The sequence below is a fragment of the Sorex fumeus genome, unplaced genomic scaffold (genome assembly GCF_029834395.1).
Source record: "Sorex fumeus unplaced genomic scaffold, SorFum_2.1 ptg000098l, whole genome shotgun sequence".
In the NCBI taxonomy this organism is placed as follows: Eukaryota; Metazoa; Chordata; class Mammalia; order Eulipotyphla; family Soricidae; genus Sorex; species Sorex fumeus.
The window spans coordinates 63,472,059-63,497,643 of NW_026606155.1; the positions used below are offsets into that span (position 1 = coordinate 63,472,059).

The 25,585-nt window shown below is 41.2% G+C and overlaps 1 protein-coding gene across 1 annotated transcript in view; it reads right to left on the reverse strand.

Moving 5' to 3' along the window:
* Positions 1–25,585, reverse strand: part of NUBPL (NUBP iron-sulfur cluster assembly factor, mitochondrial) — a 286,873-nt gene that overhangs the window by 82,590 nt on the left and 178,698 nt on the right. Inside the window, exon 7 of the mRNA XM_056133666.1 lies at positions 454–547. Coding sequence (XP_055989641.1) covers positions 454–547 — 94 coding nt within the window. The remainder of the gene's footprint in view (positions 1–453; positions 548–25,585) is intronic.

Here is a 25,585-nt window from a genome sequence, read left to right on the forward strand (position 1 = left end):
CGAATCCTGGTTCAGTCCCTGGCACCACCTATCGTCCCCCATGTGCTGCCAGGAGTGATCATGACAGAGCCAGGAATAAGTCCCAGGCACATCCAGATGCCACCCCAACATAAAAAGCATCTGTCACTCAGTATGAGGCATTACTCTGTATTGGTTGAACAACTGTAAAACAAACCACCATATTCTACCTAAATAATACTTAAGTGTTACCGTTTTTCTGGAACAGAGAAATATACCATCATCTTTTCAAAGTGTCTTCATGTTTTTGTAAACATACTTATTCTGTAATATTTTAAAAGAATTCGATCTACAAATTCAATCTTACCTCTAAGGGAAATTTTACAAGTGATTTTTTTAAGACACAAAAATGTTTGCCTGACATTTAATTTACTATTTCTTATGGCAACAGCAAAACATCGAAGACAGCACAAATCACTTTAAGCCAAGACTCACCTGCAATGGGAACATTCTGTGAGACTGATAACTGCACATCTCCAGTTCCTGGTGGCATGTCAACAACTAAATAATCCAGCTGCCCCCAGTCGACCTGAAAGATAATACTGACCATGTCACCATATAAAACACCTACTATTGAAGCATTAATGGTATAAACAAAAATAAACAAGGAAACCTAAATAAGTTTCATGTAGGCCTGGAACTGAGCCCAGGGTGAGACTATGAGATCTGAGCAGAGTTCCTGCTTGAGCAGATATTTAGTGAAGAAAAATATTAGGTTTTCAAATGACCCTTTATACACAAGGCAATAAAGTCCACAGCAGGTATCTACTCAGGATAATCATGGATTTTTACTGGGAAAAGTGCATTAGTTCATCTAAGGAAGTCCTAGCTTTGTATTCTTTCAAATTTTTCTGATAAAAATTGCAATATAATTTTTTTGTCTGTTTGCTGTTTTTGTTTTTGTGCCACACCTGGCAATGCTGAGGGGTTACTCCTGACTCTGCACTCAGGAATTACTCTTGGGATGCTGGGCACTGAAGCCAGTTAGCCACACGCAAGATAAGTGCCGCCCTAACTTCTGTACCATTCCACTGGCCCAAAAAATTCCAACATAATTAAAAAAAAAACATAAATGGGGCAGTGACATAGCATTACAAGTATAAAACAATAATATTCAAACTGTCACAAACCCTGTTACCACAATAAATTTTTTTTTTTTCGTAAAAATAAAACACGAAACAGCAGTGGAGCAAATGTAAGACCTTGGGTTTTATCCCTGCACTGCAAATTAAAAAAAATAAAAAACTTTTAAAAACATTAATGAAATAAAAAACTTAATAATAAGAAAAATATACGACTATAACACCATTAATATTTTGACTATTTGTTTCAGGAATTTTCTAAAAAATCTAGAAATTCAGCTCTATAATTTTTTTTCAAATTTTTTTAGTGAGACACCACAAGGTACAGTTGTAGACTTACAAATTTTGTGCTTGGGTTTCGATTATACAATGATCAAGTACCCATCCCTCCACCAGTGCCCATTTCCCACCACTATGGATCCCAGTATCCCTCCCACTCCCCATCCCCCCATCTCACCCTGCCGCTGTGACAGGGCATTACCCTCTGTTCTCTCTCTCCTTTTGGGTGTTGTGGTTTGCAAAAGAGGTATTGAGTACAATAGCCAGCTCTATAATTAAATACCTCAATTCAACCTCAGTTTAGACAGTTCTCTGGGTTACTTGAGGCTTTCCTCAGATAGCTCCTCCTTTCAGAGCAGTATCTTCCAACTAGGCCACAGGTGAAAATCACATAAAAGAGGGTGGGGAGCAAAGTTCCAAGGGAACCACAGGAAGGAAACAGGCTTGTAAGGGAACTTTGATAGGAAAAAAATGTTGACAAACATTGCTTGAGTCCCTAGTCAGTGAATGAGCCCCAAATCCTTTTTTAGTTACCAAAAGCAAATTATTCCCTACACACGTAATTACGCCTTCTCAAAGTGTCTCAAATACATCTTCTCTCTCTCTCTGTCTCTGTCTCTGTCTCTCTCTCTCTCTCTCTCTCTCTCTCTCTCTCTCTCTCACACACACACACACACACACACACCATAACTGAACCAAGGTCAAGGTCACCTATCACTTAAAAGCCGCTTGACTTGCATGTGACTGACCTGAGTTTGATCCCTGGCACCACAGATGGTCCCCAGAGCACCACCAGGAGAGATCCTTGACTGCAAAGGCAGGAGAAAGCCCTGAGCAACAATGGGTGTGGTCCAAAATTCAAATAAATAAATACACAAAGCAGGGAAAGGAAGTCTTTCATCTCCCAAGGGTCATTTGTACATCATTCTCGGGCCATACAAGATCGGCAGATGGGATGTGGGTAGACAATAAGCCAACATGTTCATCCCATCATGTATAAGGGCCAGACCACAGGATTAAGGTCTTTTTCTATCTCCTGATTTAAATCCTTCACACCAGTCCATTTCTTCACAGCCCATCCAGTTTGTCTCTATCACCACTAAAAAGGGGTCCACCTAAAATGCATCTCCTTGACGCCCACACACGGCCACCATCTACTTAAGCTCCCACATGACCATGATCCAGAGACACACAAACAAATCTTGGACCCGAGCAACTTGTTGCAGAGATGGCAAGGGAAGGCCCTCCCAGGGGTCTGTCTGGTGCACTCAAGGAACAGGAGTGAGTTTGGACTTTCTAAAAAGAGTTCCCTCACACCCCACACCCAGTCAACTCATTCCCTCCCTGACTCTGTCTTCTGAAAAATATTGACACTTCTTCAGAAAAGTTATCAAAATCTGGTATCATATATGGACTTATCTTTTAGGGCTCTATTTAATTTCCCAAACACAAGTACATGGTACTGATTTGATTATACATTTTTCTTTTATTAAATGATCGTGAACTAAAGTTACAAAACTTTTATGTTTGTTTTTCAGTCATGCAGTGATGGAACATCCATCTCTCCACCAGTGTACATTTTCCACCACCAAAACCCCCAGTATCCCTTCCCCACACCCCATCCCATCCCTCCCACTGTCTCTATGGCAGATAATTGCCCTCTTACTCTCTCTACTTATGGGTATTATGGTTTGCCATACAGATTACAGATAATGAGAGGCCATCATGTTTGGTCCTTTATCTATTTTCCATACATCTGCCATCCTGAGCAAACCCTCCATCATTGACTTAGTGATGCCTTCTCCATCACAGCTGCCTTCTCCGCTGGCTCAGAAGGCAGGCTTCGAACCATGGAGCAATCTTCTGGCCCTTGTCTCTACTGTCTCCTTGGGTGTTAGTCTCATATTACGATATTTATATTCTACAAATGAATGCAGTTATTCTGTCTGTCCCTCTCTGACTCATTTCCATTAGCATGATACTCTCCATGACTATCCACTCATCAGCAAATTTCATGACTTCAATGACTTCTTCTTTCCTAACAACTGCATAGTATTCCATTGTGCAGATATACTGAATTTTCTTAACCAGTCATCTGTTCTCGGATTGTTGTTTCCGGATTCTGGCTATTGCAAATAGTGCTGCAATGAACACATAGGTGTAGATGTCATTTCTACTGTGCTTTTTTGTACCCTTAGGATATATTCCCAGAAGTGGTATTGCTGGGTTAATTGGGAGCTAAATTTCTAGTTTTTTGAGAAACATCCATATTGTTTTCCAGAAAGGCTGGACCAGTCGGCATTCCTTCCAACAATGAAGAAGAGTCCCTTTCTCCCCACATCCACGCCAACACTGCTTGCTTTTGTTCTTCTGGATGTGTGCCAGCCTCTGTCGTAATTACACATTTTAAGAGAATGGCTAACTAATGAACATAAATTATTGTTCACTTTTAATGTGGGTTCCTTGATGTAAAAACAGTTATACTGGATTCTCTATGAAATCATTTACAAAATAGTTTTTTTTTTAAATTTTATATTCCCTGGACTAAAACACCCAATACTGGCACACTGACAAACAATTTCAAAGAACATCAATTGACAACACTGCTGTGCTTTACCCAGGCACCAAACCATGCCTCAACTGGCATAGGAAATACAGTTAACCTGGTCTCAGACCATGGACAGGTTTGTCAGGAAAATAATCAAACTCCTATGATTTTTGATTCAACTCACTTCCAGAGTTAAAATGGATATTCAAATTCTAAGAATCCCAAGGTAACTATTTATACATAAATATCTCCCAACTTCAATGTAAGTTCCCCAATAAAAGAAACCTTCCTTTATGCATTTCTGAACTACCTGTTTATATCCACAACCCTCCTAATTAGTGGGTTAAATCAACAGCCATTCAGTGGTTCTAAGAATTAACTTGATCCTTACAATTTTACAATACTGCTAAAATTAAAATTCTGCCATGTGAAGTATTTTATGTACAGTAAAAACGTAATATATTTTTCCTTTAAATCCAAGCCATAACTTTTGCTTTTCCCAGTTGCATATTCATGAAACTTTGCATCTTATTTTGGTTACTAAAAGAAAGCTGCTATAAAGTTCACATTATTTAAATATAAATACCACAATAAAAATCTGAATAAAAAAAGTTTTACTTGAGTTGATGGCCTACTGCAAGATAAAAATTGATTTTGCAATAGACATAATAAACTTATTCTTGAGATTATTTTTGATTAAGAACTGATCCAGTTATAAAATGAGAACACATCACCCAAGTTATAAAGATACAGTCTTCCACAATATTTTCACTCTTTCAAATGATAAAATTCTCAAATATATTTTCAGATGTCTTCCTTTTAAATGGAAAACATGTATCGCAGGGAGTGCAATTTGAGTAAATCCCTCTAAGGCCTAGATTCTTAAACTGTGCATCATACTGGGCATCATAACTATATGGGGGCGGGGAAAATGAAAAAACTTTGGCAACAATGAAAATTTTCTAAATATCCAATAACCAAAAATTAAAAATTATAATGAATCAAAGGAGTTTCTGGTAGTGTTCATCCATACTGTATTTCCTGAACAAAAAGGGGTTGCAAGTGGAAACAGTTTAAGGAGAACTGGTCTCTAAGGCACTATCAACCCAAGGAATAACGGTAATGCTTAGAGAAGTAAGAGAAACTTTATTCTTTCTCTTTCTCTTAATCCTTATCTTCCATTTTCTCAGTTGTTCTAGAAGAGTTAGAAGAGTTATAAAGCAGATTGGCGTGACAATTTAGACACAGCATCAGCTCACCAAAAGAAACTTAGGTAACTTTGTACCTAATTTTGACATAGCATGTAAAGAAATTAATAATCAGGCCAGGTGACAGGGTCCACGTAAAAGTCCATACTGCAGATGAAACAGTAAAACGTCACAAAAATAATGACTACCACAAAAGTAAGGGTTAATTATGGGAATATCTCTGTTATCTAGAGTCCCACTTTAAGACAATTGCTTATACCTACACTTATGCTTATACCTACACATACACACAAATGGCAGAACCAAGTGTCCAAAATATTAGCCAGAAATTCTTAGGGTAAAAATGTAAATGGAAAGATTCATGGTCCTAAATAGGCATAAATATAGCTGCAATAGAAGCTGTCAAGAGCTCTACTTAGACTATTTGCACTCATGTCAATGGTTTTGATAGTTCTTTAGGATGTAATACTACTTCAGAGACATCATTGCTCAAGGAGGTCAATCTACCCAACCACTGCATGCTAGGGCTGATTTGAATAACTGTCCGAGAAGAGTGTATTTCTTAGTCATCTGAGATTCTACTTTTGAGTCATAGGGTCTATCAAGTAGAATTAAGCTAGTGAATAATGAAGTAAAGTGGATAAAGAAGAAATAAATGCATAGGTTTACAGTACATCTCTTATAGATGTTAAATACCTTTTACATACTGATTTAGTCACTCTGTAAAAGTTCTCCTGGAAGAGAACAACGCAAAGTCTCCTGCCCCCGCGCCTGGCCTTCCTCGCCAGAGCACCTTGGAGGGGGGCAATTGAGTTTCCCTCCCCGCCCCGAGCAGAGTTCCGGTAGCCCAAGAACTCCAGAACTAGCCACAACCATGCTGAGACCACTCTCCACACGCATGAAGGTACCAGCAGAGGAACAATGGCATGCAGGTCCTGGGGCTGAGATCTCCAAGCCTGCTCGGATTGGGGCTGAGCATCCTCTACCCAGATCCTCCATCTTCCAGTAGGCCGGGGTCACACCCACCAACTGGTCCCCTGCGCTGTGTAATTCCATCAACAGCCAAGACCCAGAGACTATAAAACCCAGCTCCTGGAAGCACGTGGCCGCACAACATCTTATTAACTCATTCTTACTTTGGACAACCTGGCAGGCTACTGATTGTAACCTGCCCATACCCTGTGGCATACCCAATTTGCCAAATACCAGTAACAATGATGGGTCTCATTCTCCTAACCCTGAAAGAGCCTTGAATATGGCACTTTTAAAAATCTCAGGGCTAGCACGAAGGAGACGTTACTGGTGCCTGCTCAAGGCAATCAACAAACAACAGGATGATCATGATCGTAAAAGAGATTATATAATATACAATGTTAAGGATTACAGAAGTTAAGGTCTTGAGGGCCTGTCCAAAGACAGAATGCTGATGAGAGATGGAAATGGGATAATGAACCTAGGTCTGACCCAAGAAATGCAGATTTAGTTATGACAGTCTCCACGCCCTAAAGATATCTCATTTCCCCAAGAACATAGGAGCTTTACTATATTTCTCTTTCATTTTATAAATGTGCACACACACACAAATTGTGAAGGTGCATAGAAAATTTTATGCTTAGTTAACATTAAGAAACAGAATAATCATTCATTTTCTATTAGTTTTCTTTTGGTTAAATATAGTATTTCATTTATTTGTGTGTGTGTGTGTGTGTGTTTCATTTATTATTTTTATGTAGTGCCAGGGTTGAATTCAGGGCTTCATATGTGGAAGGTATATATTCTACCACTGAATTAAGTACCTATAAGCTTTCTTTTATTTATTTCTTAGTAATTTTATGGCATGTCAAGTGTTCTTTCTTTAAATGCTCCTTTAAAAGTGCTGCGTGGGGTGGAGAGGGAGGGGTTGTTGCTTATTTTTGGTTTTGCTTTTGGGTCACACACCTAAAAGTGGTCAAGGATCCTTCCAAGCTACTTCTGAATTTAGGGGTAGTTGCCAGTGGTATTCAGGGAGAGATGAAATCCACACATGGGTTGGAAGTATGCACACAAAGTCTACTGAGCTGTCTCTCTGATCCAAGAGACTTATTTTTCAGTAAGGTCACTCACAGCAACATACAGTCTGGCCATATGGGCTTGACAGTCCTGTGCATGGTTGGCCTAGTGGTCTGGCAGTGCCTGGATACTACTAGACCTACACTTGACAGTAGGGCAGGATGGGCATAAGGTGCCAGGGAAAGAATTCAGAATCCTGCACATGTGAAGCAATCTGTTCTTCCACTTGAGCACTCTCCCTTTATATAAGAGTCTTACATTCTACAACAAACATCTTAGTAACCATGGAAATGTTGACTGTAAATATCCTTACTTTGTGCTATTGAAGAATATTTTAGCTCTCAATAAAATACCATTAGGGGCTGGAGCAATAGCACAGCAGGTAGGAAGTTTGACTTGCATGTGGCCGACCCAGATTCGATTCCCAGCATCCCATATGGTCCCCTGAGCACCACCAGGAGTGATTCCTGAGTGCAAAGCCAGGAGTAATCCTTGAGCATTGCCACGTGTGACCCAAAAAGAAAAAAAAATAAATAGAATACCATTAAACTTTTGTTTTATTTAAAATCAAGATACATTATTCTGGGCCAGAGAAACAGTACAGTGGGTAGGGCACTATAGCAAGGGGGTGCTTTTCTAGAAAAAAAGCCAACCAGAGTTTGATCCCTGACACCCCAAGCACAGCCAGGAATGACTCCTAGGTGCAGAGTCAGGAGTGATCATTGAGCATCATTGGGTGCAGCTCAAAAACTAAAAAAAAAATAAATAAACACATTATCCTACCAACTATCTACGTAAGAAAGTTATATGGAGGGGCAGGAGAGATAGTACAGTAGGTAGGGCATTTGTCTTGTGATCCCTATACAAAGAGTCAGGAGTAAGAAAACGGAGAGGGAAAGGGTGGGGGGAGGGATGGGAGGGGAGGAGATGGGAGGGAATGGGAAAGGAAGGGGAGGAGGCGAAGGGAGGGGTGGGGGAGGAAAAGAAGGTATGGGGAGGGGAAGGGCAAGGAGGGAAGGGGCGGGGAGAGAGGGAGGGAGGGTTCAAATAAAATCAAATAACCTGTAAAGAAAGAGAACACTTTACAAAGATTTTAAAATACCTCAGCTTTTGAAACTAATAGTTTTAAAATTGGCTCAGTATGTTTTATTCTAAAAATTTTGGGATATAAATTATATCAAATAGGAAATCAACTGTGAGAAATTGCAGCTCCATGTGCAGTTATATTTTAAGTACTAGTTATTACAATGCAGTTTCTGGATTTTAAATTCTGATTCAGACATTAATCATGATTTTTTTAAAACCGCACTGGAAAGGGAGAGTTTAGCAAAAAATCAAGGCTATGAATCTAGCTATCAACAAAAAAACAGATGTCTACTCATTAAGTAGTTTGTCTTAATCTGGAAAGTTAATATATCTAAAATCTAGTCATTTTTGTTACTAGTTATATTACCATCGGTCAGTTAATTAATCTCTCGACCATGTTTTGATTTCACCTGCAAAAGAAACTATTTTAAATTAGTGATCACTGAAGTTCCTATAGGAGCTGGAGAGACAAAATAAAAGGTAAAGCACTTGTCTTGATGAGAGGTCGAGTGCCAGTACCACATCTAGCAACTTGAGCCCCACCAGGAGTGATCCTTGAGTGCAAAGCTAGATGTGAGTCCTGAGCACCTGGACTCGAGAGGTGGCCCTAAAACCATGATGATGATGATGATGATGATGATGATGATGATGATGATGATGATAAGTGGCTAACTTTAATTTTTTTTTAAATATTAAGAATTAAATTTCATTCAACAATTAAAAAAATTAAATGTGACCATGAATCTCCCTACATTAAAAACATTTGTGTAGGGCGGGGTTCACTTACAAAAAAAAAAGGGAAAAGATACTTTCTTTGGAAAAAGAAAATAAAAGAAGGCATGTTTTCTGGAAGAGCAGTAAGTTAAAACAGTGTATACATTTAACAAAATTATCAAGTGATTTTATTTCCTTTGGAAGATTTAGCTGAATTGTGCACAGGACTCAGATTTAAATTTGTACTGAGGGCCAGGGAGATAGACAGTTCAAGGATTGGAGCACATACTTTGCATGCAGGAGACATAGGTTAAAATTCTGGTACCACAGATTTCCCAACGCACTACCAGGAGCGCCCCTGAGCACTGAACCAGGAGTAGCCTCAGCACTACTGAGTATGACCTCACAATCAAAATAGAAATGCATATATACAATTTTCTAAATTTGTATTAAACTACAATTTCCTCCAAAAGCCATCCTAAAATACTCAGTTTGCGTTCACGTAGGAATTAATGAACAGCTGTACAGAATGTTATCATTTACTAAACAGAGGCATTCCTAAAGCACTAAGCAGAGAAGTTGCAAGCTGTTAGATAGAGGTCTAACCCAACTTTTCAATAATGCAAAACTTCTTTCTAGAACACTCCTGGCAGGGATATACTCATAACAAGAGACAAGAATTCAAATGCTTGCCACAAGCTTAAAAAACAAATGAAGGGGTATAGTGCCACCAGCAGATCAACCTGTACCTATGGAGCGAGTGCATCAGCAGCCTGGCATCTTCAGACTTCCTGATACCCCCAAACTGCTGCTGTGCCTTTGGCCATACACTGACAACTTGGGGCCAAGTTTACCAAGAAATTAAACAGCCAAAAGTTAGGTATGTGGGAGCCACACCCACAAACCACCTCAGGCTCAGCTACCCTAGCTCATATACTGGCCTTATTTTAGAGACCCATATATCTCAAAAGAGATCAAAAGCCACAGTTAGGGTCGACAGCACAGTGTGATGCGATATGTGTGAGCAGGCGCATTCTGCAGGGCATATGCCAATAGTTTATTTCTCTGGAAAAGATGGAAACAAGGGCCATGAAGAAAAAACACACAAAAGAATCTCCGAACCGAGCAGCTTGCTGTAGAGATGCCTCTGGACCTTATGACACACTGACTTCACCCTGGGATGCCTCAGATGAGGGCAGGTGTCTCATCCTTCCACCTGTTTCTTAAACACCCTGGTGTTCGCCAACTTCCAAAACCCAATGAGAAGTGCAGGTACATGGGTTCAGTCACAGCAAAGTCCAGACCTCAAGGTATAGGGGATGGGCGGGTCTCTCATCCCCCCCACCCCCACCACTCCCCAACCCCATGGGACCCTGGAGGTCACGCCCACACATTGCCTCTGGCTGCTACTTAAGCTCCTTAACAGCCATGATCCAGAGACACACAAAAGAATCTCCAAACCAAGCAGCTCTAAGCTGAGATTTCTCCAGACCCTAATTATCTCAAATTTTAGAATTCCAGTGGCCACTCTTGCAGCCACGCAACATTGTATGCTATTCATAACAAGCAATACAAAAGGAAGTATGGGGTAGACTGTCTTCCACAGAGGCAGGGGGAGGGTTGGGAGATGGGAATAATGGGGACATTGGTGGTAGAAGATGTGCACTGGTGGAGGATTGGATGTTCGATAATTGTATGACTGAAACTCAAACAGGAAAGCTTTGTAACTGTATCTCATGGTGTCACTGTCATGTCCTCCTGTTGTTCATCGATTTGCTTGGGCAGGTACCAGTAACATCTAACAACAAATTGTAAGACTTGTTGTTACTGTTTTTGGCATATCAAATACGTCACAGGTAGCTTGCCAGGCTTTCAGTAAAAAAAAAAAAAATAAAATAAAATAAAATTAAACTAATGTTCTGAATAAAAAAAAGTAATATTGAGTTCATGCCCAATTCAATCAGCTTAATCAATGGCTGAATAAATAGCAGTACTCCTACATAAAAAAAAAAATCGAATACCAGTACAAAAATGAAAGAAAATTGTCACTTGTGTCCTGACTTTTTTTCTTTTGTTTTGTATTAAATGGGTTTACATTTGATTTTTTTCACTTTTTTTCCTTCTTATATTTATTGAATCACTGTGGGAAAAGTTACAAAGCTTTCAGGTTTATGTCTCGGTCATACAATGATTAAGTGCCTTTCCCTTCACTCATTTTTCACCACCAAGAACCCCAATATACCCCCCTCTCACACCTCCCAATGCCTGTGAGGTAGATGATTTCTACTTAACTCTCTCTCTCTACTTTGATTACATTCATTATTTCAACAAAAGATGCACCATTATTGTTTAGAATTTGCCCCCAACAATCAGAATTGCTGAAAAGGCATTGTGAAGTAATTTGTCTTCTAGAGCTGGTTATGAGAACCATAGGATGTTGCGCAGCCACGCGATTTTGGATTTTTGCAAAGAGCCAGATAATTACGAGATTGGTTTCTGTGCGTCTGGTGTTATGGCTGTGCCGGAGAGCTGCTCGTGGGGGACAACTTGTGACCTCGGTAGGGCATGAAGGACGAGCTGTTATTGCCCCCTGTCCCATGAGACTGCATTTGCCCTGACACCGCTGGCTCATACCTGGTTTTCTAATAAGCTCCGAGGCCGCGTTTTTTCACTTTTAAAAATTTGATTGTTGGGGCTGGAGCAATAGCACAGCGGGTAGGGCGTTTGCCTTGCACGCGGCCGACCCGGGTTTGATTCCCAGCATCCCATATGGTCCCCTGAGCAATGCCAGGGGTAATTCCTGACTCATAGCTAGGAGTAACCCCCTGTGCATTGCCGGGTGTGACCCAAAAAGCAAAAAAAAAAATTTTTGATTGTTATTACTCATACCACATAGTTTTTTGTTACTCATACCACATAGTTTCAGAAGTGTTTGTTTTTTGATGTGTCTAGTTCCTTAGGAGGGCTTGTATTTATAATGTATCCTTATATAAATAAGCACAGAAAATTATAAGAATTTAACAAGTGATGTGTATATATCTGAACTTTTAAAAAAATAAAAAAACCAAGGATTATAAGATTTTGTGAAGTGCTATACTTTATTTTTACTCTTGGAGGGCAGGAGAAGTACAGCCTTCCAGGTATTGTTCAAGGAGTCAGGAGACCAGCAAGACCCAATGAATGGTTCACTGCTAAGGCCTGAGAAGGAGGCAGCTCAGACCTTGTGGTATCTAGGACCATCAGGGCTATCTGTGTGGTGCTAAAGGGAAATGAGGCTTGTATCTAGTGATGTTTGGGGACCAGGTGGTTCGAGGAATGTAAAAGGGGCCAGGTACATGCAAGGCATGAGCCTTAACCCTGAACATAAATCAGCAAAGATTTACTGAAAGACATATAAAGTTTGTTTGAAAATGTTGATTACTAACATAAAACGTTGATTAGTAACAGGTTACTAATAAAGCTAGATATCAAGGTTAAAATATAAGTTCACTGTCTGAATATAAACAGTCTGCCTAATTTTTCAATTTCCTCATCTAGCATTAGTATATCAGAGACTCCCAATTTATCTCTCCCAGTGCCTCTATTCCACATACAAGAGTCTACCAAGAAAAATCTTGAATTCTATACATTCAAGAAAATGAAACTTAGAAATCAAATAATCTGGTCAAAACTTTCTCTGCAAAATAGGGATTTAAAATAGCCTTTGTTTGTTTTATAGAAGTCAGTTTTCCTTCTAAAGAGAAAAAATGAGACAGAGGAGAGGGGGCAGCGGCAGAGTTCAGTAGCTCTCAGAACTCTGAATGGCGGGGCTGATGGGGTCATAAAATTTCTGCATGAATGACTGTAAGTGTGCTTTAAATATTTTCTCTCAAAAAAAGTGGCTTTAAGTGGAAACAAACTGGTGCCCAAAGCGCAGCACTGTTGGGAGTGGGACTATGAAGACAATGGTGGCAACTGTGAGAGCTCAGAAGCTGACATAGCTACCGCAGCTCTTGGAGCTATGGATAGTTGGCCACTATAGCAGCAGAAGTTTTGGGTGAATGAACAGAGCTCTTGGGTCCAACTTAGCATTACTACAGAGTGTGGCTCTCAAAGTTGAGGGGGTGCCCGGGTCCCCATCATAGGAGGCTGGCTCAGGCAACTCGCTGCCAGCTTGGCATTCCCACCACCATTTCTTCCCTGGACCAGCATGTGCATATTATGAAGGAGGGTCTCCCTCAGAGCCAACAGTCTGGTAACCAAGGATGGGGCTTGTGCCCCTGGGCCGGTTATGCCAGACTGGTCACTACAGCCCACCCAGAACACAAGCCATCCACAGAAATAGTCATGGCTTGGTTCTGGTCCCTGCCTAGGCTGCAGCTGCTGTTGCCATTAGGGTCCAGAGGGTACAGGACCAATCTGTGGTTCAACCTGGACATGAGGGGTAAGGGCATCAACAGTTTGATTGTGCTCTTGGTCTTCCTAACACCCCAAAATCATCATTATGCCTCTGGCTGGACTTCAACAACTCAGGACCAAGTTTTCTGAGAAATTAAACCACCAAAAGTTTGTGGAACCATGCCCACAAGCCAACCCTGACTCAGCCACAGAAGCTCATTTATCGGCCTTGCTTCAGAGGCCCATACATAAATCTCAAAAAAGATCAAAAGCTACAGTTAATCTTGAACACACACAAGGCTCAACAGATTAGGGTAGATAAGAGGTCAGCAAGTTTGTCTGTTGCCCACCCAAGCAGAGCCCCCGGCAGCCATTTGCTCCCACAATCCAAATCACTGTCATGCCTCTAGCTGGATTCCATCGTCTTGAGACAGATCTCACCAAGATAGTAACATGCTAAAAATTCAGGTATGCAGGTTTTGTGACTGAAATCTCCAGGCTTTCTTAGAGTTAGGATGAACAACTTCCCTCCACATCTCTACACTGCCAGAAGCACCAGCATTCCCCCTACAAAACAACTCTAGTGCCACTGTGTAGGCTCTCTACTACCCTTGCTTCAGAGACCCATAAATAAATTTTTATTTTTTAATTTATTACTTTTTTTTGAATCACTGTGAGATACAGTTACAAAGCTTTCATGATTGAGTTTCAGTCATATGATGATCAAACACCCATTCCTCCACCAGTGTACATTTTCTACCACCAATGTCCCCAGTATCCCTCAACCCCCCACCCCACCCAATCCCATCCCCTGCCTCTATGGCAGACCATTCCCTTCTTACTCTCTCTCTACCTTTGAGCAATATGGTTTGCAATACAGATACTGAGAGGCCATCAAGTTTGGTCAATAGTTTACTTTCACCACACATCTCCTACCCCAAGCAATCCCTCCAACCATCATTGACTTCTCTACCCCAGCTGCCTAAACCCTCAGCTCAAGAGGCAGGCTTCTAACCATGGAGCAATCTGGCCCTTGTCTCTACTGTCCTTGGGTGTTAATTATTTTCTATTCCACAAATGAGTGCAGTCACTCTATGTCTGCCTCTCTTTCTGCCTTATTTCACTTAGCATGATACTGTCTCCATGGCCATCTATTTATAATCAAATTTCATGACTTCATCTTTCCTAACAACTGCATAGTATTCCATTGTGTAGATGTACCAATTTTTTTTTTAACCAGTCATCTGTTCTCAGGCACTCAAGTTGTTTTCAGAGTCTGGCTATTGCAAACAGTGCTGCAATGAACATCCAGATGTAGGTGTCATTTCTACTGTGTATTTTTGCATCCTCCTTATATATTCCCAGAAGTGGTATGGCTGGGTCATATGGAACTCTGAGACCTTGGACTCCAGGCTCAAAGGACCCAGGGACAGAGATACTCTGCCTGCTCCCACCAACCACAGGTGATGAAGGGATTAAAAACTGGAGCCCCACCCTACCCTGCCCTGTCTGCTTCCACCAACTGCCTGCGTTCCAGGGATTGGATTACACACAGAAGACCCACCCTACCAGAACCAGAAAAATACCTCACCAGCAGACCTCCACTACCTCCACTACAGCCACTACCCAGCGCCACCATGCTCCAGAACGCTTTCCGGAAACATCATAAGACACTTAATACCCATCTTCCAGGATTGCCGCACCATATTAGATAGGGGTCAAATATGATTTGAAACATAGGAACACCTACAATGGTGATTAGAGGCCGCCCCCAAAGCCTCTATCCCTCTTGGAGAGCCTGGCAAGCTACTGAGAGTATCCTGCCCACACGGCAGAGCCTAGCAATTTATCCGTAGCATATTCGATAGGCCAAAACCAATAAATACAATGGGTCTCATTCCCCTGACCCTGAAGGAGTCAGCAATATGGCAGCGTTGAGACGGATGTGGAAGGAAAGGCTGATAAAATTTTAAGGCCAAACTAGGCTGCCCAAACGAAGAAAGACAAAAATGATTATCTGTACTTTCAAATCACGTACACTGGCAATTAGATGCATCCATCAAGGACCTGATGGTACAAGCGCAAAAGATCAAGTACAACATCATTGGTCTGACCAAGACCAGAAGGCATCAATCACATCACACCATTTTCGACACTGGAAAACTGTTCCTTGGAAAATGCAACAAAAGAGGCGTCAGAGGTGTCGGTGTCCTTGTCAACACAAACTTGGCCAGGAGCATTGATTCATTCGAATGCCTAACAACCTGAATTGGACAATTACACTTGAGAAGATGTGGCTCACTGCCGGCAGTTTCTATCTTCGTTGTCTATGCACCAACATCCAATTATGATGAAGGAGAAATTGAGAAGTTCTACATGGAGCAGGAGAAGTTCTATAAAGAAGACCACACCTTCCACAAGATCATTGTTGGTGATTTTAATGCCAAGATAGAACTGAGAAGATCAATCGAAGAACTCCACATCGGGACCCATGGCCTAGAATGGAACGAACAGGGTGAGAGACTGTCTGAGTTCATCATGTCAACCAAGACTATCCATGGTAACTCAGAGTTCCAGAAGGCTGAATCTAAATGTTGGAAATGGGAGTCTTCTGGTGGACGGTTCCACAATGAAATTGACCACATCATATTCAATGACGGTTTTGCCTGACTGATGTCGCTGTTGTCCCAAAATTCCAAGCAAGATCTGACCACTGTTTACTTCATGCAAAATTCTACCTCACAGAGCAGGGAGAAAGGCCTACAAAGTTTAAGAAGAGAACTTCAGAAATGACCACCAACTGGGAGCTTTTTGGCACTATTGCAGCAATATGGGAAGAAGCCGTCGCTGACAAAATTGACGAGAAATACGATCGAATGGTTCAGCACCTCCATGATTGTGCGAAGAACGCCAAGAGAGAGAGCCACAAAAAAACGCCTGTCTTTGAAAACTCTTGAGGTTATTCGCCAACTTGGCTTGGCGCATGCCTCAGGCAACCACAAACAAACGTCTGAGCTCGCAAAGCATTGCAGCGATGCAATAAAGGAAGACCTCAAAGAGAGAAGAGCAGCAGTTCTGGAGATGCAACAGAAGCTGAGAAAAGCATTTGTAATTCCCGCCTGTCCTTCGCCAACTACAAGACCAAGATGACTATCCTTCAACATCCTGATGGATATATCACATCTTCCAGAAGGGCAATGGAGAAGATTATCCATGACTTCTACTCAGATCTCTTTGATAGCCACATCCACCTGCCCACACACCAAATTCCACAGGATGGATATGTTGTCCCCAACATTTTTACTTCCGAAATCCAACATGCCATTTCGTTGGTAAAGAAACAAAGAGCACCTGGCCCAGACAAGGTCAGACCTGAACACCTGAAGAACCTGCCATCAGTACTCATCAATACACTGGCTTGGCTCTTCACACACTACCTGTCTGAATGCAAGGTTCCGTCCCAATGGAAAACCAGCAGGACTGTACTACTGTACAAGAAGGGAGACATCCACAACATTGGCAACTATCGCCCGACCTGCCTATTGTCTATCATCTACAAGCTGTTCACTCGAGTCATCCTCAATAGCATTGGCAGAACACTAGAAGAAGGACAACCATGCAAGCAGGCCAGGTTTCGAAAAGGATTCAGCATGACCAACCATATCCACAAGAAAACCAAGCTCATTGAGGTTTCTCAGGAGTTCAAGATGCCGCTCTGTCTAATGTTCATTGATTTAAAGAAGGCCTTTGATTCTGTTGAGACTGAAACAGTCATTGAAGCCCTAGCCAATCAGGGCATTCAAACTCAATACATCAGGATCCTCCGTGAGCTGTATTACGGATCCACTACCAGGATCTCACCATTCTACAAAGAAGTGATCATTCATGTCAAGAGAGGGGTTTGGCAGGGTGATACCATTTCACTGAAACTCTTCAGTGCCACCCTTAAGAACATCATGCAATGACTGGAATGGGAAGGAATGGGAGTGAAGATAGATGGTCGGCAACTCCACCACCTTCGCTTTGCTGATGACATTGTTCTAATAACACCAAACATTACCCAAGCAGCACAAATGCTGGCTGACTTCGACCGTGAGTGTGGAAAGGTCGGACTCCAGCTGAATCTCACGAAGACAATGTTTATGAGAAACGGTCTTGTTCCTGACGTTTCATTTGCTCTCAATGGAACAATCATCTCCGAATGCGACAGTTATATGTACCTAGGTCAAGAAGTCAACATGATGAATGACCTGGCACCTGAATTAAGCAGGAGGAAGAGAGCGGCTTGGAATACCTTCAAGAGCATTGAAGAAATAGCTAAGAGGACGAAGAACCCTCGGCTCCGGGCACACCTCTTCAATTCCACTGTTCTTCCTGCATTGACATACTCCTCAGAGACCCTACAAAAACAGGATGAGAATACTATGCAGGTCTCCCAAAGAGGAATCAAAAGAGCTATGCTTGGAGTATCACGTTTCACTCAAATGAGAGAACAAATCCGGAGTTCCGACCTCCACTGATGGTCAAGAATCAGGGATGCTGTCTCATTTGCGAAGGCATCGAAAATCAGATGGGCTGGAAACATAATGAGATTTGGAGATGACCACTGGACTAGAGCCGTTATTGACTGGATTCCACCGGACATCAAAAGACTGCGTGGTCACCCACCTACAAGATGGTCAGGCTTATTCGTCAAGACCCTGAATGATTGGTTTGTGGCTCTTCTGTTCCTAGAATGAACAGTCGCCATTGGGCTACACTAGCACGCAACAGGGATGAACAGAGACATTTCTGGCAGGTGCTTGAGTAAATGAATGAGTAATGGCAAGTCAAGTGATCAAGTGATGGAAGCTCAATTTCTAGTTTTTGAAGGAAGGCCCATATTGTTTTCCATATTGATGGGACCAATCGGCATTCCCACCAACAATGAGAGTCCCTTTATCCCCGCATACTCACCAGCACTGGTTGTTCTTGTTCTTTTGAATGTATGCCAGTGTCTCTGGTGTGAGATGATATCTCATTGTGGTTTTGATTTGCATCTCCCTAATGATTAGCAATGTGGAGCACTTTTTTCATGTGCCTTTTGGCCACTTATATTTTATTTATGAGGAAGCTTCTATTCATGTCTTCTCCCCATTTTTTTGTGGGGTTGGAGGTTTTTTGTTACAGCTTTACTAGTGTCTTGTATATCGTGGAAATTAACCCCTTATTAGATGTGTATTGGGTAAAGGAAGGAAGGAAGGAAGGAAGGAAGGAAGGAAGGAAGGAAGGAAGGAGAGAAGGAAGAAAGGAAGGAAGGAGGGAAGGAAGGGAGGAAGGAAGGAAGGAAGGAAGGAAAGGAGGGAGGGAGGGAGGAAGGAAGGAAGGAAGGAAGGAAGGAGAGAAGGAAGAAAGGAAGGAAGGAGGGAAGGAAGGGAGGAAGAAAGGAAGGAAGGAAGGAAGGAAGGAAGGAGAGAAGGAAGAAAGGAAGGAAGGAGGGAAGGAAGGGAGGAAGAAAGGAAGGAAGGAAGGAAGGAAGGAAGGAAGGAAGGAAGGAGAGAAGGAAGAAAGGAAGGAAGGAGGGAAGGAAGGGAGGAAGAAAGGAAGGAAGGAGGGAAGGAAGGAAGGAAGGAAGGAAGGAAGGAAGGAAGGAAGGGAGGGAGGGAGGGAGGGAGGGAGGGAGGGAGGGAGGGAGGGAGGGAGGAAGGAAGGAAGGAAGGAAGGAAGGAAGGAAGGAAGGAAATAGATCTTTTCTGTTTTTAGTTTTTGGGCTAAACCTGGTTGTGATAAGGGGCACTCATAGTTCTGTACTCAGAGATACTCCTTATAGGGACTGAGATACCATACATGGAACTAGAGATCAAACCCAGGTCAGCAGCACACAAGGCAAGCACCCCTACCTACTGCTCTGTACCTTCAATTCAAAATTATGTTTTTTAAATCACTGATCATTCAGCAGCAGTATACTAAAAAAAAAAAGTTATTTTAGTAAGCTAGGGAGATAGGGCTTGAGTGATAGCACAGTGGCTAGGGTCTTTGTCTTGCACGCGGCCAACATGGCCGAGCTGAGTTCCATTCCTCCGCCTTTCTCAGAGAGCCTGGTAAGCTACTGAGAGTATCTTGCCCACATGGCAAAGCCTGGTAAGCCCCCTGTGACATATTTGATATGCCAAACACAGTAACAACAAGGCTCACAATTGAGACGTTATTGGGCCCGTTTGAGCAAATCCATGAACAACGGGAGGACAGTGCTACAGTGCTACAGGGAGATAGATAGTATCAGATAGTATCAGCATCAGACAGTGCTACAGATAGCTACGGGGAGATAGATAGTATTGTTAAGTATCACTTAATGAACTTAATGTGCTTGCCTTATATATGGCCACTCCCAGCTGAATCCCCAAAATTGTATACAGTTCCCTGAGCATCACTTTGTTTAACCCACCAAAAGAAAACCGAAAAACAAGCAAATAAACAATCCCCCCGCCAAGAAATACAAATATTCCAAAAAAGAATATCTTATATCATTAAAGCCAAAATTAAAATTTCACACGCAGCAGTGAATCCCAGAAAACAGCAGATTGTGGAAATTTCTCTGTGCCCCATTCCAAGCCAAGCCAATTCCACCAGAGCACCTCAGATGGAGCTAGTGTCCTCTCTCCGCCATTGCAAATGAACCCCTGATGGCCATAAACTTCCAGAAGAAAAATCCAGGTACGTGGGACCAGGGACTGAAGACTCCAGGCCTCCTGGTGGCAGCAGGGCCAACCCATCTCTTCCTGTTTCCCTGCCCCTTCAGAGTCCTGGCTGTCATGCCCACAAACTGCCTCCAGGTGCCATTTAAGCACATTAATGGCCTTGATCCAGAGACTCACAAATGAATCTCAAAATGGATTAGCTCCCTACAGAGATGTCTCCAGACCCCAATCACTTACATTTTAGAATTCCAGGACATCTCATGATATTCATAATAAGCAATAGAAAATAAATTATCTAGTATCTGCCTGTAGTAGACAGGCTTGAATGGTGCTGGGGTAATCAGAAACAATGGTGGTAAGAAAGTGTAATGGTGGTGGGATTGGTGTTGAAATATTAAATGTAATCAATTAACGTGAACAATCTTATGAAAATAAAATTTTAAAATTATAAAAAAAAACAAAATTACAATTTTTTTCACTGAGGAGTATCTACGCTCATTCTTTCAACCAAATGTTAAGAAAATTATTTGTCCTCTTCTCAGATCATAGCAATATAAAAAGATCTTAACAAGTAATTTAAAAATATCTTTTCATGTGCTTAGATGACCTAGCAGATTTGGAGGGGATGGGATACATATGGGGCAGTGCTCAGGGCTTACTTCTGGTGGGGCTCCAGGGACCATATGGAGTGCCGGAGACTGAACCTGAATCAGACACATACAATGCAAATGCCCTTGTACTATTGCTCCAGCCCCAACATAAGCATATTTAAACGGATTTTTGCAAATTAAAGAGTTTTGGGGAGGTAGCCATATTAAACAGTTTTTAGAGGCTACACCCAACTCTATACTCAGGGATCACTCCCTGGAGATTCTCAGGGGAACCATGCAGTGCTGGGGAAAAATAAACATGAAAATATTTGGCCAAAATACAATTCTAAAATATGCAGGTAATTAAAAATAAGGATTAGTAAATGATTATGTTATAATGTTATAAAGAAACTAATCATAAACAAACTAATATTATGAACATCTGGAGCTTTGCATGATAATTTTACATTCAATACTCAATAACCCACATACTTAGGAGCTTGCTCAGATTCATTACATCACATTTGGGGACCAAAGTGAGGCAAAGGTCAAGTGGACAAGACAGTCACAATTTGAGCCAGCAAATAAATGGACCTGTAAGGCACTTCAATCTTTTTTGCTCTCCCTCTCTGAGATGGAACTTCACTATGCAGTCAGTACAATTGGCCTAGGTTTGACCAGACTAGTGGGATGAGGCATATGCAACATCTATTATTTACATCTATTTCCAGCATCTATTTCTTTCTTTTCAGCAGTGTGGGTTAGCAAATGTTTTATGTTTTTAAGCTTTGTGTTGCACCTGGGAATGTTATTATATTAAAAAGCAACTGCTGTTCCCAGAACCCTGCATGTACACTACTGGCAGATATTTAAGTCCTGCCCCTCCTTCCGGGCCTGCCCACAAAGTAAAAGTTCTCTAGAGGCTTCTAGATATTTATCTGTCATAGCCACTTTAGTTCACAAGGCCAGTTCTGCTCTCTCCCCTCCAAATAGAACTTGTTCAGTGGGCAATAATTTTCCATCCTTATTATGAAGATTAAGTCACACAGAGGAAGTTTAGTTCATCAAAGCCTCTCTCTGGAAAATGTTGTCATAACTCTGCTACTTAATTTGGTGATTTTGCAAGCCCCTGGGATGAAGTAAAGGTGCATCTTGTCTAAAAAATACAGGCCACTAGAAACAAGTTTTCAGAGACCTTTTTGGCTTTGGGCTCAGACCTCACAAGATAAAGCCACAGGGAATGAGGTTTCAGACAAGGCATGATTCCTGCTTCCTAGCAAGGAAGTTAATCACTCATGGAAGGTTTTACTCTTAAAAGCAGGTGGTAGATTTTCACTCAGTTATTAAGAAGAAGACAATTTTAGGATCTATTTTGATATAAAAGATAATGGCTACTGATTCTCTCCTGGTGTGGGAAATCTGTGACAGGCCTGGGGGCTATGACCCTGCCCTGGAGGAAGTTTCTAGGGAGAGATTTTGATGACACTCAGGTCTGCATGGGAACCTCTAAGATACCCTAAAGGCATCTCAGGGGAGCACACCCAGGAGCACTTCCAGTTTCTAATTAGCCCGAAGGTGCAGAAGCATCTGGGGGGCAGTGACTCTGGTCACCACCATGGGGGGCACTCTCCAGAGTGGAAGTACTATTTGGCTCTCTATCAACAAAACAGTGATGCATGTGGAGTGGAAGATGAAAGTGCTCACTCTTCTTTGGAGGCTGCCCCACCTCTCCCAACACTCCAGAACACAACCAAATTCCTTTGGCATTTGCTAACTTCCAACTAAATAATTACTTTATAATTCCCCAAAAAACATGTAAGAAACCTGAAATGATGGCTAAATAGCAAAAAAAAAAAAAAAAAGAAAAAAGAAACAGATGGAATTCTATGCATCTCATTGAAAGGCCACTAAATGAGCAACTGTTCCTTAATTCTCACTGAAGTACATGGATTCTAACAAAGCTTCTTCACAATAGTCTTGAGAATTAAGGAACAGTCGAGGTAAATGTGACAATGAATTTAAGGTGGCTCTTGCTTGAATAGATATTTGATATTCTCATTAATATTGCAAGTAATACATTAATATGCATGCTAAAAGTCAGAGTTTAAATGACTATGAAAGATGAACCCATAGAGTTTAAGCCTAACCCAGAAATTGCACCAACATTTCCATAAGTCAAACACTGTTTTAGACACTGGGAATATAGCAATGAGTAAGATACTTAAAGTTTTTGCCCTCACTAAATGTGGATAGAAGGACAATTTTTCAAAAATCTGCTGCTTGTAGTTATCTTAGCAGCATTCATTTTGCTATATAAAATACTGGAAAACAAGTATTAATTAGGTATAATATCCTTCCCAAGCAATAATTATGCCAAGGTCCAGAGAGATGGTACAGAGGTTAAGATACATGCCTTTCATGTGGCCAACCCTGGTTTGATCCCTGACACTGAATGGTCCCACAGCATTACCAAGAGAAATCCCAAACACATAACTGAGATTATCTCTCCAGCACAGCCAAGTGTATCCCTAATCTCAATGTACACACACACACACACACACACACGCACACGCACACGCACACGCACACGTGCATGCATGCCAAATGTTTGTAAATAAATAAGACCTGTACTCCAAATTTTCTGATTGCAACCTCCATTGACAAAGACATAATATAGATCTGAATAGTAAGTATAAACCATGCAATAAAATAAAAGAAAAATAAATAAATGGATGTAATAAGCAATATTTTATGTAAAATGAGTTCAAATAGGTAACTATGATTTTTTAAATAAAAGGATTATGTTAAGCATGCTATTTGGAGGACAGCTTAACATTTTTGGCGAGGGAGGATTATTTGGGCCATATCCTGTGGTGTTCAGTGGAAAGTACTAATAGTAAATCAGAGTAAAGAATCAAGTGCATATTATTGCATGTTAGTTAATGATCTCAATCAACTGATGTTTCCCTCATTCAACTTCCTAATCAATGTCACATAAAACATTAGTAATGGCTGGGGCCAGAGGGAGAGTACAGTGGGTAAGACATTCATTTTGCTGACCAGGGTTCAATCTATGGGACACCATATGATTCCCTGAATCCTACCAGAAGTGATCTCTGAACACAGAAGGAGTAATTCCTGAGCGCAGCCAGGTGTGGCCCATCCCTACCAAATATAAAGAAATGCAATAGATTTATAACATAAAGAAAAAGATATATATTAATAGGAGTAGGTGGGGAAAATGCCTTCAACTGAGGTTAAAACATGGGCAAAATTTTTTAAATGAAAGAAATGTGACTAACAAGTCATAATACTGTTTTCCTATTAAACAGAGAATCTCTCTCTCCTCTCTCTCCTTCTCTCTCTCTTTTTCTCTCTCTCTTTAAAAGCTAATGATGTCTTATTTACATTTCTATCTCCAGTTCAAGCAAACTTCCAGACATAATTCAATAGATGTCTTATTTTGTTTAAAAAAATAGTGCCTATCAAAATAGATCTTCCACATCTACGACTATCAAAGCTACTAACCTGGCATCACAATCTGCATTCTTTCCTTATCAATACACTGCTTTTCAGCAACAGTTACATCTATCTCCTCTTCTATCATCTTCTAATAAAGGAAAATGTGTAGACATTTTTTACCAGAGTTGATGAAAAAACAGAACACTTTCATGGCTTTGAGATGAACTACACAAATAATCTTCAGAGAAAACTCAAGAATAACAATTTAACATTCATCTAGGCTTGTTCAATCAGCGATAATTCGGGGCTTGCAATAGATTACCAAATATAAGTTACACTCAGCAGCAATCATCTATTAAAAAAAAGTCATGTGTTTCATTACAAAAATGAAAGCCTGGTTTGTACTCTTGCCCTGATAGACCTACTCCATACTCAATTAGCCATATAGGGCACAGTAATCCACAAACACAGAATCAACATTTCTCATAAACACTGGATCTGGATGAATTAGAATGGCCTAATAATTGTATCAGCAATATTCTGACATGAAAATTTAATAAATACTCATATATTTATCCTTTGCTTTTTGCATGACAACAGAAATAACTGAATTTTGTCATCTCACATCGTCACTGAGAATATGAAGCACCTAAAAAGCAGTACCAAAAGGTATTCCTGGCTTATAGGCCCCACATCCTATGAAAAACAGGCCTGATCCACACCCAAGATACATATTTGCCTAACAATGGCTGCCAAACTGAAGGAAAAGCAAAATACCAAGGAAGCACATTAAGGGTCTGGCCTTTTACAAGAACCACCTATTCTAGATTTTAAAAAAATTATTCATAGATTTAGGCACTCTTAAAAACTATTCAGAATTCAGTTAAGAAAATTCCTTGGACCTAAATGATTCAGCATTACTATCCTTGTCTAAAGATCCATGAATACCCTATGGTCCAATAAACTTAGAAAAGATTTTTACAACATACCCCTTCCCCCTGAATCCATGAGCAAAACAGCTAAAGAAAATACCTGAGACTGAGGCCTACCAATAGACACTTCCCTCAGCATTGATTCTAGGCATAGAGGCGACCATCTGAGTTTGGACCTGAATCTGGGCACCCACTATCTCTTAAGTAGGAGACCTGGAGTCAGACAGAGCTTTGCTACAAACAGGTATTTTCTAAAAAAGAAACAAAACAGCACAATGAAATCCCTAAGGCCAGCAAGGGCTTCACAAAGGCCTTAAGAGATGCCCAGGGATCCCAGTCCTTAGGTGATATGCATAGCAGATGGAAATCTACATAGGGGAGGATGTTCCTTCAACACTTAGTGAATAAAGAAAAGTCCTGATTCATCCAGGTACCCGCCAGGCAGCAGGTCCACTTCCCGGGGCTGTGCATCTAACTAGATCCCGAGAAGGGCTGGTTTTCACCCTTGGTCTGCTGGGGACAGGAATTGAGGCACACCGCACAAAAGCAAAGCTGAACTGTTT